Consider the following 17,500-nt stretch of genomic DNA (forward strand, 5'->3'; position numbering starts at 1 on the left):
TAAAATGAAATAGATTAATGACATCAATTTTGCATAAAATGAGGTTGTTATGTATCTGAAGTGAGCGAGTCATTTTGCATTACCGGCTGTTATTTTTTTGCATGGATGGCTGGTCTTCATCACGTTAATCTATGTTTTCTATGTTGGCGGTGATGTACTGACCCGTACCTCCATCTCTTTAAGCACAGGGTGGTCCTCAATGCCAGGGAAGAGCACTCTCATGGCGTAGGTCCTGTAGTCCAGGAAGGGTATTCCAGCTCCATCCAGCTCCTGGGTCAGCTCGTGGATGTCAGTCTGAAGTTCTGCAAAGGCTGCAGAGTAAGATAAGATAAGATAAGATAAGATAAAATAAGATAAGATAAGATAAGATAGCCTTTTATTATCCCACATGGGGAAATTGTGGTGTTACAGCAGCTTGGAGAGCATACAAAAAAAGAGTTAGAAAAAATACTTTGCAAGTTTAAAGAATATTGCGCAAAGTTCCGATAAATTATAATGGGTTACGAAAAAAGAAAATTGTATACATTATTTACAAATTACAGTCTTCTGTTTATGTTTTGGGGCAGTGCTGGTTGTATAGTCTGACAGCGAAAGGAAGAAACGAGCTTCAATGTAACGCGGGTGATTACTGATTTATCTGGGCCTGCTGTCCAAAAGTCTTAAATAAGAAAGATCTTTCATTGATCGATACCAGGGTGAATACCATTCTGAACACTAATGGCTATGAACATCGCTACCAACAAACCACTTCGATGTTTCAGTCCGCCGGGCACTAGTGCCACATGGTTCTGGTTTTGTTTTCATTTTTAGTTGCAGTCTCTGTCTTTGTGCTTTTCAGGTTTTGTATTTCTGCCTTTGGGCTTTTTGACCCTGGACTGTTGTAACAACTCTCAGAACGGCACCGTTCTAAATAAACACTGCTCACCGGGCCCACCATTAGAGAACGTCAGCTAGCAATGGTGCCACTCTTGAGGCGAGACTCTGACTGCTTCCCTAAATCAACATGAGCTAATCCAGCCTCAACATTGCCTCACCAGGAACAGAATTTCCCTACCACCGTGGAAACAAAGTCTCGTTGTCGGTTGAAGAAATCCGACATCCGAGACTTTTTCGATGGCGGAAGCCCGCGTGAGTGTGGTGTGTTCTAGGTTCTGTGTCGGTAGCGTTTTGAAGAGCACTGGAAGGCGCACGAGGTTTGCGTATCGTTAATCAAGGCAGTGCTTATGATGGAAGCTCGCTAAAGGGCTAAGACTGCAGGGAGGGTGGGGGGGGGGAGTGATGGCAGCATTTTCTGGCTTTGTTATTGGATTGTTTTGATTCGACACCAGGAGGCGTGGTCCGATCAGGCCCAGCCGCACCAGGTCAGCCTGCGGTTTCAGCAACACCAGCCCGCACTGGCCACGTTCCAAGATTCCTCTGCTCCAGCATCGGTGCAATGCTGAGCGGTGGCTACATCCTTCTCTCCTGTGGCAGGAGAGCCTCCCCTAGCCCCTGCGTAGGAAGGTCTGCTGGCTTCACACAGTGCCCAGAGGTTATTCTGGATCCAGATCCTCCTACTGCATTGTCTTCCGACTCCAGTGCTGAGGACGACAATCTCATGTCCTGCACTGAAGACACAGACTCCATGTCCATCTCTACATCTTATGACAAAGAGGCTGCTACCCAAGCACCTAGCATGGTACAGATCTTGGCTTGGAGATCTGGAGTGGGTGTGATCCACTGCGGTGTGATCACCTGATCCCTTCTTGGATCCTTTCATTCTTAGACCCACTGCTCCCCTCCCTGAACCTGTCACCTTGTCTTCTAGGCCTGGCTGCAGCCACCGCGCTCCACTTTCTGCAGCTCGAGTTCCCATTCGAGCTCCGGTTCGTGCTCTGGCTCTGGTTCCTGTTCTGGCACCAGGTTCTGCGCTTCTCCGGTCCGACAGCTGCCTCCTGTGTCGGTGTCAGCTGACTCCATCCCGCCCCAGGGCCCTGTTGCCACATCGTGTCTTGTGAGCCTCACACGTAGAAGGGTGGGGTCTCCGGTATCGTCTCCGGTATCGTCTCCGCCCACTGCAATTGTGGCTCTCGTGAGGTTTTATGTTTTCATTTCAACTGAATCTGCCTCATGGTTTGTGAATACCACCTTTTATTATAATTTTTTTTTTTACTATTTTCAACTGTCTTGTTTACCCCAGTGTATGTACACCCCTTGTTTTTATTGAAATTGTGTGTGTATGTAGGTGTACTTTTCCTTCCCTGTGGTTTTTCTGCTTCTTTATGTTTTCGCATTCTGTATCTGTGTCTTCCAGCGTTTAGACCATGGACTGTCATAACAACTAGGGGAACTGTCCCAAATAAACATCGTTCACCGTGCCACTTACATTTAGCGTCTACTCACCCACTGGTACGCAAACCTTAAAAACAATCAGCGGGTGTCTCACACTGACAGAAACAGCGGAGATAGTTTAGTAAATGGGAACAACGCTGTCTGTCGATCTGTTTGTGTTGATTTGGCTTCTGAGGAAGTTGATCTGCAGGATGGAACGTGAGTTAGAGACATAAAGTTCACGGGAGAAGAAAGTCAATTAATTGCATGAGTGGATAATTAATAAAGGAGCGGAGCTTTTCATGCATAATTTCCTCCAGCTGTTTTCCTCCGCGTTGTCCACTGGGATGGTAATATTGGAAGGAGAAGCTCCACCTCCATTTGTGGAGGTTTTATACTGAAAATATAATTTTCAAGATACACCCAATTAGAGCTGTTTCTTCGCACGACACAGAGTAAAGGTGCATTTAATTTGGCCACTTCCTCATCAGAAGGTTAATACAGCTGACCAAGACATAACAGCAGCACTGTATGAAAGCACAAACAGCCTGAAGTGAAACGTTGAACATTCCTGTCTCACTGGCTGACATCTTCAGAACATAAGCCCTTCCCGCCCAAACAGTCCGCCAGCACAGTTTAGATTCTGGACTTCATTGTCTCTCCACATATTTCAGCTGAAACACATTCATGTACACTATTACACAGATGTGCACAAAGGTTTACTGTAAAATGTTTCCAGTGTAATTTAAAGATCCCAGCATCTAAACTGCCGTCGGATCACACCCGCTAATTAGCCATTAGCCATTAGCCGTGTCCCTGTTTGTCTGTTTGTTTGGATTACGTTCTCCGTTGGCCAACCACCACGGCTCGCTAAGCTCCTGAACATCGCAAATCCTCATCCCCATGGTTGTAGCTCTGCTGTTCTCGTGCCCTGCATGGGCTGGGCCCCGTATCTAGCATGCTCCATCCTCAGACGTGGCTAATGTGTCGAGACAGGCGTGGCGAGGGTCAAAGTGATGGCTAAAATGAAAAAGGACTTTCAGTGCCCGGCTTCTTAGGGAAGCCGCACATGCTTAGAGGATGTTTACGTGGAAAGTAGTGTTAGCATTTAATCAGATTAGCTTTCGGTAAGTCTTTGGAAAAATACAGTAAAATGAGGAAAAGCTATACAAGTAAGCTGGGAGTATTACACTTATCATTATACACCACAATGTGGGATTCACCAAATATTAAAAAATATATATTCTAACAAACATAGAATTGATGCTACACAAATCTATGTTCTCTGAATCCCACACAACAGCACCAGTAAAGCTTATAACAGGTCGACAGCCATCTTGCCAACTTTCTCGCTCACTTGGCAAGCAGAATATCACGCTCATCATCCTGCAGCTCAGGTGTCTCCCTGTCCTGTCTGCTGCTCTGAGCTGTGTTTGTTATAAAGCTCACCGTGGGCCGCTTTCATACACAGCTGACAGGGTCATGACCAGGGAGGTCAGAAAGCCCAAGATAAGGGCCAATTAAACCCTGTGCATCTCGGTGGGAGTGGCCGGAGCCCGGCGTAAGGGAGCACTATGGCAACCACCAGCAGCTGCTCACACAGGTTGACTAGGTGTGGTGAGACATCGCCGCGCCATGCCGGCGATTGGAGTGCGGTGCTGATTCTAACGATGCGGCGTGGAGATGGAGTGTTGGAGGCTAAGAATGTCGCCAGCTGGTCCCACAACAGTAGCAAGTTTATTAGGTACAACCCCACCTTCGCATTAATTGCGTATTCCAGGAAGTCATACGTCACGTGACTGCGGCATGGGGTTTGTTTATCTCCCTGTGTCTTTCTGTCAGTTGCGGGGCAGCGTGGGTAACACTGTGATGACCCCACGTCCCGTCCCCTGTGCACTGGTTAGCACGGACTTTGACGATGCTTTGGCTCCAGCCCTCAGTGAAGCACTCCAGCACTCCTGTGAAGCAGGAGAAGAACGGGGCAGTAGAGCGGTCACCGACATCTTCATCTTCATCGACATCTCTTCACACATTTGGTGTTGCTCATCCAGGCTTTGGGAACATTGCTTCTTCAAAGATCCTGTTAAACAGAGTCATCAGAATCATCCTAGAGTTGTCCAAACTTGGTCTGGGAATGTGGTCTGGCCCAGTTGCCTTTCCAGTCTTCATCTTGTGGACGGTCTCTTGGACTTCTTCCAACCTGACAGGAAGGTCTGTTCCAGACACATGGGCAGCACTTGGTATTGGTGGGCACTGGGATTCTTCATTGCTGATCTTGGTGAAAGAATCACTCCAGGTTTGTAGAATGAATGCTGAGTCTTTGCAGACTTTGCAGAATGATTCATTCCACCACCAGATCCGCTTGCTGATCAAACATTTTCCAAGCGTCGTCTTCCCTAGACCTGCTGCACCAACGGCATGGGTTATGGCCACTGCATCTTCCCAAAACGTTTTTACTGACTGATCCAGCTCTACACTGGTTGCACTGAGGTCTACCATTAGCTGTGCTTTAAGTTCATGAAGTTTCCACCACTTGGTATTCATGTCTAGTTATTTAGGCTCTTTGTAGCCATTCAAGATAGAGATAATGATAAAACCCAATAGGATGGCAGCTCCAATGTCCAATGTCATAAAGCATACCTCATACATAAGGCATATCTCATGATGTTCCATATCTCATGATGTTCCAAACCTCATGATGTTCCAAACCTCATGATGTTCCATACCTCATGATGTTCCATACCTCATGATGTTCCAAACCTCATGATGTTCCAAACCTCATGATGTTCCATACCTCATGATGTTCCAAACCTCATGATGTTCCAAACCTCATGATGTTCCATACCTCATGATGTTCCATACCTCATGTTCCATACCTCATGATGTTCCAAACCTCATGATGTTCCAAACCTCATGATGTTCCATACCTCATGATGTTCCAAACCTCATGATGTTCCATACCTCATGATGTTCCATACCTCATGATGTTCCAAACCTCATGATGTTCCAAACCTCATGATGTTCCATACCTCATGATGTTCCAAACCTCATGATGTTCCATACCTCATGATGTTCCATACCTCATAATGTGGCATACCTTAATGTGCTGACAATACTTCTGACACAATTCTGATATGGCACCTAACTGGAATAATTCAGCATATACCTGTCGCCAGTGTAAGACATCGCGAACTGTCGGCTGTGGCCGGTAAGCGTACCGTCACATGCCGATATTAAGGGTTGCCAATCAAAGTCATTGGCTTGGCTTCATCAGCCTGTCTCCTTGGGCAGGTGACCTTTGCCCTTTCCCACTTGTGTTATAAATGATTTTAAAAGGTCAAAAAATTCACACTTAAATATGTAGAACTTTCAAACTATTCATATCACATGGACATTATTCCAGATTTCAGTAGGATGAATTTTGCTCCACCTCTTCAGGAGGGGAGGGGCCACCTCACCAGAGCATCCTCATCATTACCACCTTCATTATTACAGCATCATTCACAAATCATTCCAATTTTCCCTTCACAAACCCCACGTTTCACAACGGAGACAGGCCGACCCTGACAGGATGAAGAAATACCTTCTTTACACTCCAGTGCCACTCTGGACTCCAGGTTGTCCATCTGCAGCTGCAGACGTTTCAGAGTGCGGTCGGCATCCCGGGACTTGCGTTTGTAGGCGATGAGCACGGCGATAATGACCAGCAGGAGGAGCCCTCCGCCCCCGCCGATCCCGATGATGGCCGGGAGGGTGAGGAGACTGTCGGAGTAGATTTGTAGAACACCTGGGGAATACTCGAACCCACCTGCCCGAATCTGTGACATGCACAACAGAGACTTGAGTCAGAGAAGCAATTCTAGCAGATTTTACGCCCGACTGTTCAACCTATGATATTGAGAAGGCTAATCATTTTGCTCTAAATAAAGAGCAGAGCAAACATATAAAGTGCCCGAAATTGTGAGCTTGTCTTAATGTGGATAATAAATCAAGAGAAACAAGGAAGGAAGGAAAGAGCTCAGAGCTACATCACGGCCACACATCCCCCCAAACAGCTGCACTGAGAGCAAACTGTCTGACTAAAAGCAGACTATAAACACTCCAAACACAAACACATCTACCCCTACACACACATATTGACCCTCTCTCTCTCACAGAAAGCATCCTCACACAATTCCCCTTGCCAGCAGACTACTGGGTCAGGCTTGTATGTCACTCTCTATGGGGGAGGGCACAGCTGTGGCCTGTCTGTCTGACCACGCCCCACAGAGCCCCACGGAGCCCGACGGAGCCCCACGGAGCCCAGATGACGACATGGAGGGATGAGGGTGCTTTTGCGAATGTAAATTTCCCGGGACAGACTAGGCGGAGGTACATACATTTGTTTTCATCTCCCCCAAATTCCACGTGATTTATTCGCACCTTCGTCTAGACAGATAAGATAGGTAAAAAGTATTTTCCTCTGCGTATGCTGTTTGCACATCGAGCCTTCATAACAAATGACACGCTAAGTTTTGATGGCCTGTACCTAGGAGACATCACTGACTGTGTGATGGAGAATCAAGCTAGTCTATCTGAAGTTGATAAACTAGAAAGGGTTAGAAATCTCACTTTCTCAAAAATAACGCATGCTTTCATAACACGGAGGGGCTGAGGAGTGTTTATGGACAGCAGACATCATACATACGGTGACTTTGTGTTGGCCAGTGAGGTTGGGCCATTCACACAGCAGCTGGGTCTCCGACAGGGTCAGAACGCAGGGAGTTTCTCCAATCAGCACTGTGTAATTGAGCCGGAAGGTTCCGGGTGCTGCTGGGAACAGGTTACGACCCTTTAACGAAGAGACAGAAAGACGGTCACTTTTTAAGATCAAGCTTGATAACAGGATTAATGCGACTTCATCAGGTGTCTGAGTACAGTGTCAAACATCACAGACATGGCCGTCCCTGCAGTTTAACACCTAAACACTCAGTAAAGACTCTGTCTGCTTAGACACCCGAGAATTCAGAAGTCCATCCAGGGCTGCTTAACAAAGATTCATTCATTCACTCTTTACTGAATGCTGAAATTTCCGAGTCCATTTCCAACTTCTCCACACCGCAAGACACAAGTGGACCTACACACATGCAGGTCATTAAGTGTATCTAACAAGTTTGCTTTTGGTAAAGAGCTGAATGTCACAGCAGGGAAGGGCAACAAAATCAATCAATGAATTAAACAATTAATAAAGATAATAATAACAGCATATAGGAGCGGGGAGTTCGATAAGTCGATAAAGCTCTTTACTCGCACGTCTCCCCCCTCGTTCCTCCACGCTTCATTGCGCCGGCAACAAAAAGTTCAAATTAGATGAGAAATTAATTGCATGGAGAATGTGATGCATCTCCAAAATATCCCTGATTATTTCGCGAAATTGCATTTTCTTGTTTCTCATCACTTTGCTAATGTGCTGGGTTGCTTTTCTCTCTCATTTTTCCCCTCCAATAAGCCAGGCGGGATTGGACATTAAGTAAAAAGGTTCTGTTAATAAATTTGCACTTAACAAAGAAAGATCACTCTGTGCGTCTCTCTTCCCCCGTCAGTGAGTTCTGAGAACGGAAAAGCTTCCATTAGCATGTGTGCACGCAGCATCGGAAAAAAACAGGATCATACTTGACCATGGAAGGAGGAATTCAGGACTCGAGCAGCCAGAGAGCTTTTCAAAGTTTGTTTACGAAGATAATCTGGCCCTTAGGCAACTATTTAGAAGCATCTGATGAATGCAAAAAAAGAAGACCTTCGTATTCTAGTCAGTTCTCCATACGTGTTTTATGTATCTTTGCTGGTTCCCCTGCAGCTGAAATCACGACTCAAAATATCAAGATTCAAAAGAAGTCCATAGACCAGCGGGGCTTATGGGTAAGGCTTATGGGCAGGGCTTATGGGTGTGGTTTGTGATGGAGCTCATGGGCAGGGCTTATGGGCAGAGTTTGTGGGCGGGGCTCATCGATGATGTTTGTATTGGGGCTTATGGGGCGGGGCTTACTTTGAGTATCAGAGGTGAGGTTGGTTTGAGTTCCAGTATTCCAGTGGGGCTGAGGGGTTCAAACACTGGGTCAGGGTAGTAACTGAAGCTCTCATTGACCACCGTGAGGGCGTGGACGTTGTCCATGTAGAAGCCGATCTCATCCGGACCGCTGCCGGTGTCAGCAAAGCCTTTCTCGGAGTGGGAGACTGACGGAGCCAGGCACACCATGACTGAGTTATTGTAGACAGTGCAGTTCTGTGTAGTGGAGGGAAGAAAAGTCACAGGAAAGAGAGAGAGCAGAGAGAAACATAAACGACTAACACACCAAATCTGAGAAAAGCAGTCTCTAAAAAAAAATTTATAAATAAATAAAAACCTCCACAACATCTCCGACTATCATTATAGTTAACAGAACGAAAATGTATGTAACCACTGAAAGTGCCACAATCTTGTTAGACGAAGGCTTAATGTAGTTTATTATGGGAAGCTGCAGAGGGTGAAAATACATCTATGCCCCCTGATACCACAAAAAGAAAAGGCACTCTCCCCTCCCAGGCCGCTCATCCTGACATTTCAAAGGTTGCTCTGCCTAGGGAGACGTTCCTCCCTCCACAGAACCTTTTTGAGCTGCGTGAAGAGAAGACTCAGGCAGCATAGTAAGTGAGAGACCGGCAGACAGTCTGACACCTCGCGGTGAATCCTGAAGAAGCCAACGTGTGGAACCTGACCTCTGTGACAGAGCAGCGTGGGGGCCACTTATTTGAAAGAATTAGACAGGGAAGGTTTCTTCTACGGAAGTGACTTGTGCGTACGTCCGTTTGAGGGGGAAGGAGTGTGAGAGGAGAGGACACAGGACTCATGTGGTGGACAGGGAGGACTACTCACATGGAAGGACTCAGCAGAACCAAACTTAGCGCGTATCTTGGGCTCTTTGATGGTGGCCAGGTTGGTGCCACTGATCGTCAGGAGGGTCCCGCCACTATCAAGTAAAGAACAACCAGAATAAGGTGCAAGAAAACCCGTCCCAGTCTTCTTCATGAGACATGGCTCAGCACAGGGCACAACGGTTCAGAGTGAAAATGCAGGGACAATGCTGAAGATACAAACCTCGCCATTAGAGCGAAAGGAAAGAGTGACTTTCAGGCAAAACTGATCATGTTAAAAAAAACCCAAACACCGAGGCCGTCAAGTATGGTTTTCTTTTCATTTAATTTCATTTATTTATTTATTTCCAATTATAACTAATTGAAGGCAAAGGTGGCAGATCACACTAGGACAATAAACAGCTCCAACCCACACCAGGCCCACAGCGCCACAGAACCGGCAGACAAATAACACACAAAGAAATAAACATCTAACCAAGCAACCCAGCAATAATAAGTGAAGACAGCCATGAGATAATAGCACGCTGAGTAAATTATATTCGACTTAGAAAAGGACAGAAAGCCACTGGCTTGAAACACACTTTTAATGGGAGCCAAAGGGCGGCTGTTGAATTCTGTCAATAAACAGTTATGTGAAACATATATTTTTGTGGAGCAAATTCCTCAGTGAAAGGTATTTTGTAAATTAAGCTGTAAATCTTTATAATTCATCGTTTCGGAGATGGGGCTACTTTTCCAGAGGGATGGATTTGCGTTAGCGCATCACCGCTAGTCTTATCGCCCAGCTCAAAGGAAACGTGACTCTGCCCGACCACGCATGAATGCCGACGTGGAAGGAGATTCCAGCACTTCCAGTGGTCAAAGAGGCTTTGCTTTGGTAAACTGAAGTGATACCACAAAACTTCAGGGAAGGGCCGATTAGCCAGAGTTGAGTCTTTCTCTGCCAGTTTTCAAACCCCAAACATGCAAAAGCTGCAGACACAGACTCCAGCTACTAACAACAAAACCACAAAACAGCTTTCGCAAGCCGTTTTCTCACATCTGTCTCATCCTGAGGCATTCACTCCACGAGTTAGCAGAGATGTTGAATTAGTAATGTATTGTCACACAGAGCACTTCAAATGTTTACTGACCAAATTCAACAGTTGCCTTTAGGTATAAGTGATTCGAGTGGGTGGCTTAATCATAGTTTTCTAAGTACAGTGAGACATTTTGAAATGTGTGTGTGGTAATTGTTCGTACGCTGCCGACGTGACAGAGGTTAGGGGGAGGATCACTGTGCCGCTCTTTGAGGCACTGGAGTTACTTTCCTACATCGGAGTCACTGAGAGCGTTGGGATCTTTGCCGTGGGGGGATCCACCATGTCTACATCTTGAAAATAATGTAACCGTTTCCTAAGATGAAGGTTACATCGAGACACGCAGCACTTTAGCATCATGAGCTGTCGAAACAGCACGCCAGGTCTCGTTTCGCATTCAGCGGCATACACAACGCATCTGAAGGTGAGTGTTGGAAGTGTGTGTCCATCCTTATGAAGCTACTACAGAGGTCAGCTTCGTCCAAACCCATCAAATCCCTGGAAGAGAAGCTACAACGTGGTCCTATGTTGCTCTAATGTGGCTTTAATTGTTGTTGATTGTTGTCTTATTAAAGCAAAACCACTAATCGGTTTTGTGGTTGTGCCTGTCATACAGAGAAAGATGACAGGAAGCCATACAGTGAGTCTAGGATTTCAGAAGAAGCTCGTGTGGTTTGAGTTCTTTTACTGCTCTGGGTGAAGTTCCTCATTCTGAGCTTGAGAGAACAACCAGTGAAACATCCCAGACTTTCCTCCACAGGCGTCTGCTGTCTGTGTGGATCTCGTCAGACGTAACACCCAACAGTCCACTTCAAGGGAGATCTGAGGACCTTCCTGTGCCTCTGCTCTGGTCTGACACCGTGCCATCTCCTTCAAACCAGCAGTCATGGTCTCTCCGTCATGCTCACACACGTCGTGGTCTCTCACACACATGCACATATATATGATTGGATGCACACGCATACACCCCCCCCCCCCCCCCTTCAAGAAAACAAACAAACGGTCTTCCCTGGTGAGCTTTTTCTTCTCCGCTTGTAAATATTTCTCTCTTTGCTAAGGAGAAAGCCTAAAAGTACATAAAGGATTTCCGTTTCATTTAATTTGATTGCTCAAGGGTCAACTGGTTGGACCAGAAGCTCTTAGAAAATGCAAATCTACATATAAAAATATGATCATGGCGGATGCTGAGAAGTCTCAGTCCTCCCTGCAGCTGATGTTTCTGTGTGACAGTTTGATTGCCTCGGTGGTACGGGGAACGCAGCGCCGAGACCAGAGAGACGCCCTCAATTCAAATCAATACAAGTTCAGACAGTTCAGATCTATAGTCCTCAAGGCCAAAAGCTTCCAGTTCCAGCCTATTAAAGCTGGTGTATCATTCAGAGCAAGTCATTTCAAATATTTGTTTGATCTGTCTTTGTGTGTGTGTGTGTGTGTGTGTGTGTGTGTGTGTGTGTGTGTGTGTGTGTGTGTGTGTGTGTGTGTGTGTGAGAGTGTGTGTGTGTGTGTGTGTGTGTGTGTGTGTGTGTGTGTGTGTGTGTGTGTGAGAGTGTGTGTGTGTGTGTGTGAGAGTGTGTGTGTGTGTGTGTGTGTGTGTGTGTGTGTGTGTGTGTGTGTGTGTGTGTGTATTTGAGAGCCAGATGGAGAGATAATAGGGGGTGTACTACTAGACTCTCTCCTGGGGGGATGTGGCCCCATTCAGAGAGTAACGCTGAATAGTCCACTACTGACTGTGGCTCTCTGCACTGGCACACACGTGCACACACACACATGCACACACACACACACACGTGCACACACACACGTGCACACCCACACGTGCACACACAGATGCACACCCACAAACTTGGTTATCCACAGTCACTTGCATGGAGTTAATGCTTTTAAATTACATTAGCAGAAACCTGTATATAAAATAAATACAACTTTTTATAAGAAACCACATCTAAAACAAAATTCTGACTTAATAAGAAAAATGTGTAGATATCATTGTGATATACGAGTCATTATTACAATGAACAAAAATCAGTGTAGTGTTCATAAGTTCATAATTAAAATGACTAGCGTGTTGAGATTGTTATAAAATTCCTAATTTCACCCTGGGAAAGATTAGCTTCACTCAGCCAGTAAGACAGAGTATTATTATTACTACCTATTCATTAGTAGTATTATTAAAATTTCCTTTATAGTTGCTGTGGCCTTGTTATTGCTTTGTGTGAAAAGTAGTTATAAATCAAGTGTGTGCGTGTGTGGTGAGTGAGAGAGAGACAGGGGTAGAGAGAGAGAGAGAGGAAATGTGTAAAAGACAGTGAGTGAAAGAGAAAGAGAGAGAGAACTTGTGAGAAAAAGGCGAGACAGTGAGTGAGTGTTGAGGGCTTCTTTCAGTTCCAAGATGTTAAAGGCCCAGATCGGAGCTCCTCCAACACCCATGAACAGCCGTCTCACGCACTAAGTGCTACGTCTCCGTTGACGTATTGGACACTAGTGAGAACTTTTCTTTAAAGTTGTTTACATCGGTAACAATGACAGGGGCAGACACGTCCCAGCGCAGAGCACTCTCACCAGGAGTGCAGTGAAACCCGACTGAGGAGGACTTCCATTACAGGTGACAATGCCTTGTGTGTACCTAGACTGACAGTCTGAGTGTCAGACCTTCCCCTGTTCCCAAACCACTGGGCTCTGCTAATAAAGACCGCATTAACATTAACGAGGACTGTCTGTCTGAACTGCTTCCTTGAGGTAAAACATCACCTGATTTAGATGCCAAAAGATTATAATGGGATAAAAGTAAGAAGACCTCCTCCCAGCTGAGGGCTGTGTGTGGAGGGGCATACGTGGGTGAGCGCACGTGGGGGGGCACACGTGAGGAGCACACGTGGGGGAGAACCTGGCAAGTGGGACTAACCTGGCAATGCTCCAGTCTGGCTCAATGCGCAGGATTGTAGGATCTTCTGTGTAGTTGAACTTCACCTCAGGGTTCCTCAACTCCGCGGCGTCAATGTCCACCATTACGGGAGTGCTTCCTGGGGTCAAGCCAGCTGGGGTCACGCAGACTATCTCTTTAGATGTTCGTCTGGAGAAATGAAGAAGGTGTTTGACAATTTTAACTGACCAACATGTCTTAGCTGTGAAGTCATTGCAACGCTGACATTTCATATGACACGTGTGGCCAGAACTAGTGCCGGGTACCACAGGATATGATTTAATATTTTTATTTTTATTAACTGTTTTAAAGTCTTCATACAGAATCCAGCAACCTCTCTACTGCTTATTCTGTCAGGTTTTTCCTAAGACCCGACGAGCTGCCCGTCATGGCTGATTAGCAGAGTGCTGTTTTACGCAAGCTCACCTGTAATATTGCTTAATTGGTTTCAGCTATTCTTTCGAGGGCAAGCTTGAAATTTTTATATGAAACATATTGGTCCTTTTCTTCAATACAGCATCCCACTCGCATTTGAAGTTTGTAAACATTATTATTATCATTATTTTATGTTTACCTGTATACAATCCCTACTCAATAGGCATTTTCCCTAATATTTCACTGCAGGAAGGGGTCTCTCTCTCTGTCTCTCTCTGTTCATTTCTCTCTCTCTGTGTTTCTCTGTCTATCTCTCTTTCTCTGTCTCTGTCTATCTCTCTGTTTCTCTCTCTTTCTGTCTCTTTCTCTGTCTGTTTCTGTCTCTCTTTCTCTGTCTGCTTCTGTCTCTCTTTCTCTGTCTGTTTCTGTCTCTCTCTTTCTCTCCGTCTCTCTTTCTGTCTGCCTATTTCTGTCTCTGTCGGTTTCTCTCTCACTCTCTCTCTCTCTCTGTCTGTTTCTCTCTTTCTCTGTCTGTTTCTGTCTCTCTCTTATTCTCTGTCGCTCTTTCTGTCCGTCCGTTTCTGTCTCTGTCTGTTTCTGTCTCCCTCTCTCTGTATCTATCTCTCTGTCTCTGTCTCTCTCTCTGTCTTTCTCTCTCTGTCTCTGTCTCTCTCTCTCTCTCTCTTTCTCTCAGATGTGCAGTGTCCCTGCATATTCCTTTCCCACGTTGCTATGGGAACCCGTTTCACAACGGACGCCCCAGAAATCCTCTGAAGACTGCACATATTTTGACAAGGTGGTTGTCACATATAACACAAAGAGAAAGACAGAGAACGAGGGAGGTAAAGTGGGAATGGCAGCGCTCTGGTGAGGATAAGCTCTCGAATTGGCTCAAAGGCGAATAAAGAAGGGGAAAATATGATAACCACACGGAATTAGATTCAAGGAAGTGGAGATTTAAATACAAACATAGCTCTGAGATATTTTAGGAGCATCATTCGGAATTTATAATATGTGGATTATAGGTAATGAGATACATTTACTTGTTAATTTATACATGAAATTATGTGCAGAAAACACACACAGGAAGGAGGGAAAGAGTGAGAGAGGGAGTGAGAGAGAGAGAAAGAGAGAGAGAGTGAGAGGGAGTGAGAGAAAGCAGGAAAGGGAATGGAAAAAGGAGAGAGAGACCTTGAAGGGCACAGAAATGAACACACATGCATGCACACACACACACACACAAACACACACACACGCAAATATGCGCAAAACACACCCATTCAAATAAACACTGACAAACACCCAAAGCATAGCAATACACACACACATACACACACACACACACACACACACACACACACACACACACACACACACACACACACACACCCCTAAGTGTAGCCCCGATTTTCCTTTTGACACCGGGTCTAGTAATGACAGAGCAATTGCTGTCTGCTTTCATGAGCAGACTTACAGCTACAGACGGATCCAAACAGACCCTCCAACACCCCCCCCCACTAAAACTGTCCAGGGGCCACACGTAAGCGGACCCCCCAGCCAAGGCCTTCGTCTCTGCTACAGCAGGAGCCCAAGACCAGGTGTGGCAGACGGATCAGGCGTTAAGATCTCCGCAGATCCTCTGTCAGACACTTGGCATGAAGCCCTGTCTGCATTCTCACTGGCGTGCGGAGTAGACTTACCCTTCAAACAGACAGGCAGACAGTAGAAACACTCTGTGCTCCGCATACAACAATAGAAATGACAACAACAACAACAACATCAACAACATACACACACACACACACATACACAGGCACACGCATGCATGCACTCTCTAGAAAGACTGATTAGCATTGCCTTGCATAGTAATTCAAACAAGAGCACCTTTTTTTTTTTTACCATGGGTAGATTTATAGCTAGTGATGAAAATCAAAACAGACTAGGAAACACTAGTCTTAGTTTTTTTGATACATGGAGGAACAGAGCGGATTTGAGACTAACAGGTAGAGAGGGCAAATAAACACACGTCTCCACATGCACACAGACAACCACCGCTCCACCAGGGGAGAGCGGCCAATCAGAAGTGGAGGCGGGATCATCACACAGGCACTCACTTCTTAAAGAGACAGGGGTGGCGGCCAATGTTCACGGCCACGCTGCTGCCGGCATTGAGGTGGTTGCCCTCGATGGTGATTCTGGTGCCCCCGGACAGGGGGCCCTGCGAGGGCTGCACGCGGGTGAAGAAGGGGGTCTGGGGGGGAGGACAGAAACCCAGGCATGGAGGAGAAGGAGGCGATAATGACCTTAGCCATCATGTTTAAACAGCAGACACGAACGTCTCGACTAACGAGGCCAGGGCTCTCGTCAGGACGAAGATGCTATGTTTGGCGTCGGCATTCGCCTGCGTGTAGCGACGCCAGACTGGGTTAGCTTACCACAAATGTGAAGGCCCGGGGTGACAGGGCCCGGTAGTCGGCCAGGCAGTCCCTCACACACACCTCCACCTGGGCCTCCTGAACACGGTGTCCAGTGGCATCATTGAGCTGACACACAATCCTGAGAAAAAAGACACAGGTTGTACACAGGTCATGCAAAGGTCATGCACAGTTTATACCAGGTCATGCACTCTGACCTGCTTTAGATATACCTTCATCATGAAACTGTACGCTATATGATTACACAGTCTAAAACGCATTTATAAAACCTATATAAATTATTATAGATTATTCTCTAATCTCTATTGGGAAAGGATAACGAGGATGACGGAGATGAAGGCTCACCTCTCCGCACTGACATACTCCTCTTCGATGGGAATACAAGGCACTTTGCCCAGCCTGACGCCCGTCTGAATGTCCTCGAACTGCAGCCCCAGGTTCTCCCCGCTGATGGTCAGTCTGGTTCCCCCCTGTCTCGGCCCCGTCTCTGGGAACAACTGTACAACCAAAAGCAGACAGAGCTCAGCACCAGAGTTGCGTCAACCTGGAGATCTTGACAAAAAGGATCAAGGTTTGGTCCTGAAGTGGAGGATGGTGACAGACATGATGGGTCAGTTATGATTTCCATATTTGAGTCACAGGTTTTACCCATCAAGCCAAATTATCTGTCAAGCAAATCTAGATCATCTCACACAGTCATATCTGCTACCAGCTTTCCATTTTAAATGAGGCTGCTACATTTGGCATGTCCTATATAAACCCTGTAATGCTGTTTGAAACGTGTCAGGACGTGGACTCATGACCCTTAGCGCTCGCCAACCCTCCAACGTCTTGCATTTTAATGGAGACAAATCGCCCCTCAGCACAGGGAAGCAGACACACACACACACACACACACACACCCGTGATGGTATAAGTGCAGCTCGCTACAACCCCTGCGCGCGCACACACACACACACACACACACACACACACACACACACACACACACACACACACACACACACACACACACACACACACACACACACGTGATGGTATAAGTGCAGCTCGCTACAACCCCTGCACACACACACACACACACACACACACACACACACACACTCACAATCATCCAACCCCTGTATGCAAACACTCGCACACACACACACACGCACACACACACACACACACGCACACACACACACACACACACTCACGTGCACATATGCTCACACGTGCACATATGTACACACAAACTTGCTCTAATTGAAAGTTATTACCCAGGCTCCCGCACCTCCACCGTGGGGCCCGGGGGCCGCATGGCGCTAGTGTAATGTGATTTATTTAGCTGGATTATTCTCTATAACAAGGACAGGTGTGCTGTGACAAAACAAATGTGGTGACTGATGTGCGGTGCTAATGGGGGGGTGGTGCCCCGGTACAATCATCATGAGGTAATTACAGGTCATCTCCACGCCAACGACCCCCAGTGCCTACCAGCAAACTGG

The 17,500-nt window shown here is 46.4% G+C and overlaps 1 protein-coding gene across 1 annotated transcript in view; it reads right to left on the minus strand.

Annotated features, from left to right (window-relative positions):
• plxna1a (plexin A1a) overlaps positions 1–17,500 on the minus strand; it is a 144,744-nt gene that overhangs the window by 17,381 nt on the left and 109,863 nt on the right. The window contains exons 23-31 of the mRNA XM_076984675.1: positions 16,356–16,507; positions 16,011–16,131; positions 15,690–15,826; positions 13,183–13,350; positions 9,203–9,296; positions 8,336–8,572; positions 6,998–7,141; positions 5,894–6,128; positions 169–311 (exon numbers count right to left, since the gene is read on the minus strand). Coding sequence (XP_076840790.1) covers positions 169–311; positions 5,894–6,128; positions 6,998–7,141; positions 8,336–8,572; positions 9,203–9,296; positions 13,183–13,350; positions 15,690–15,826; positions 16,011–16,131; positions 16,356–16,507 — 1,431 coding nt within the window. The remainder of the gene's footprint in view (positions 1–168; positions 312–5,893; positions 6,129–6,997; positions 7,142–8,335; positions 8,573–9,202; positions 9,297–13,182; positions 13,351–15,689; positions 15,827–16,010; positions 16,132–16,355; positions 16,508–17,500) is intronic.

Source organism: Brachyhypopomus gauderio, chromosome 21 (genome assembly GCF_052324685.1).
Source record: "Brachyhypopomus gauderio isolate BG-103 chromosome 21, BGAUD_0.2, whole genome shotgun sequence".
NCBI classification, from domain to species: Eukaryota; Metazoa; Chordata; class Actinopteri; order Gymnotiformes; family Hypopomidae; genus Brachyhypopomus; species Brachyhypopomus gauderio.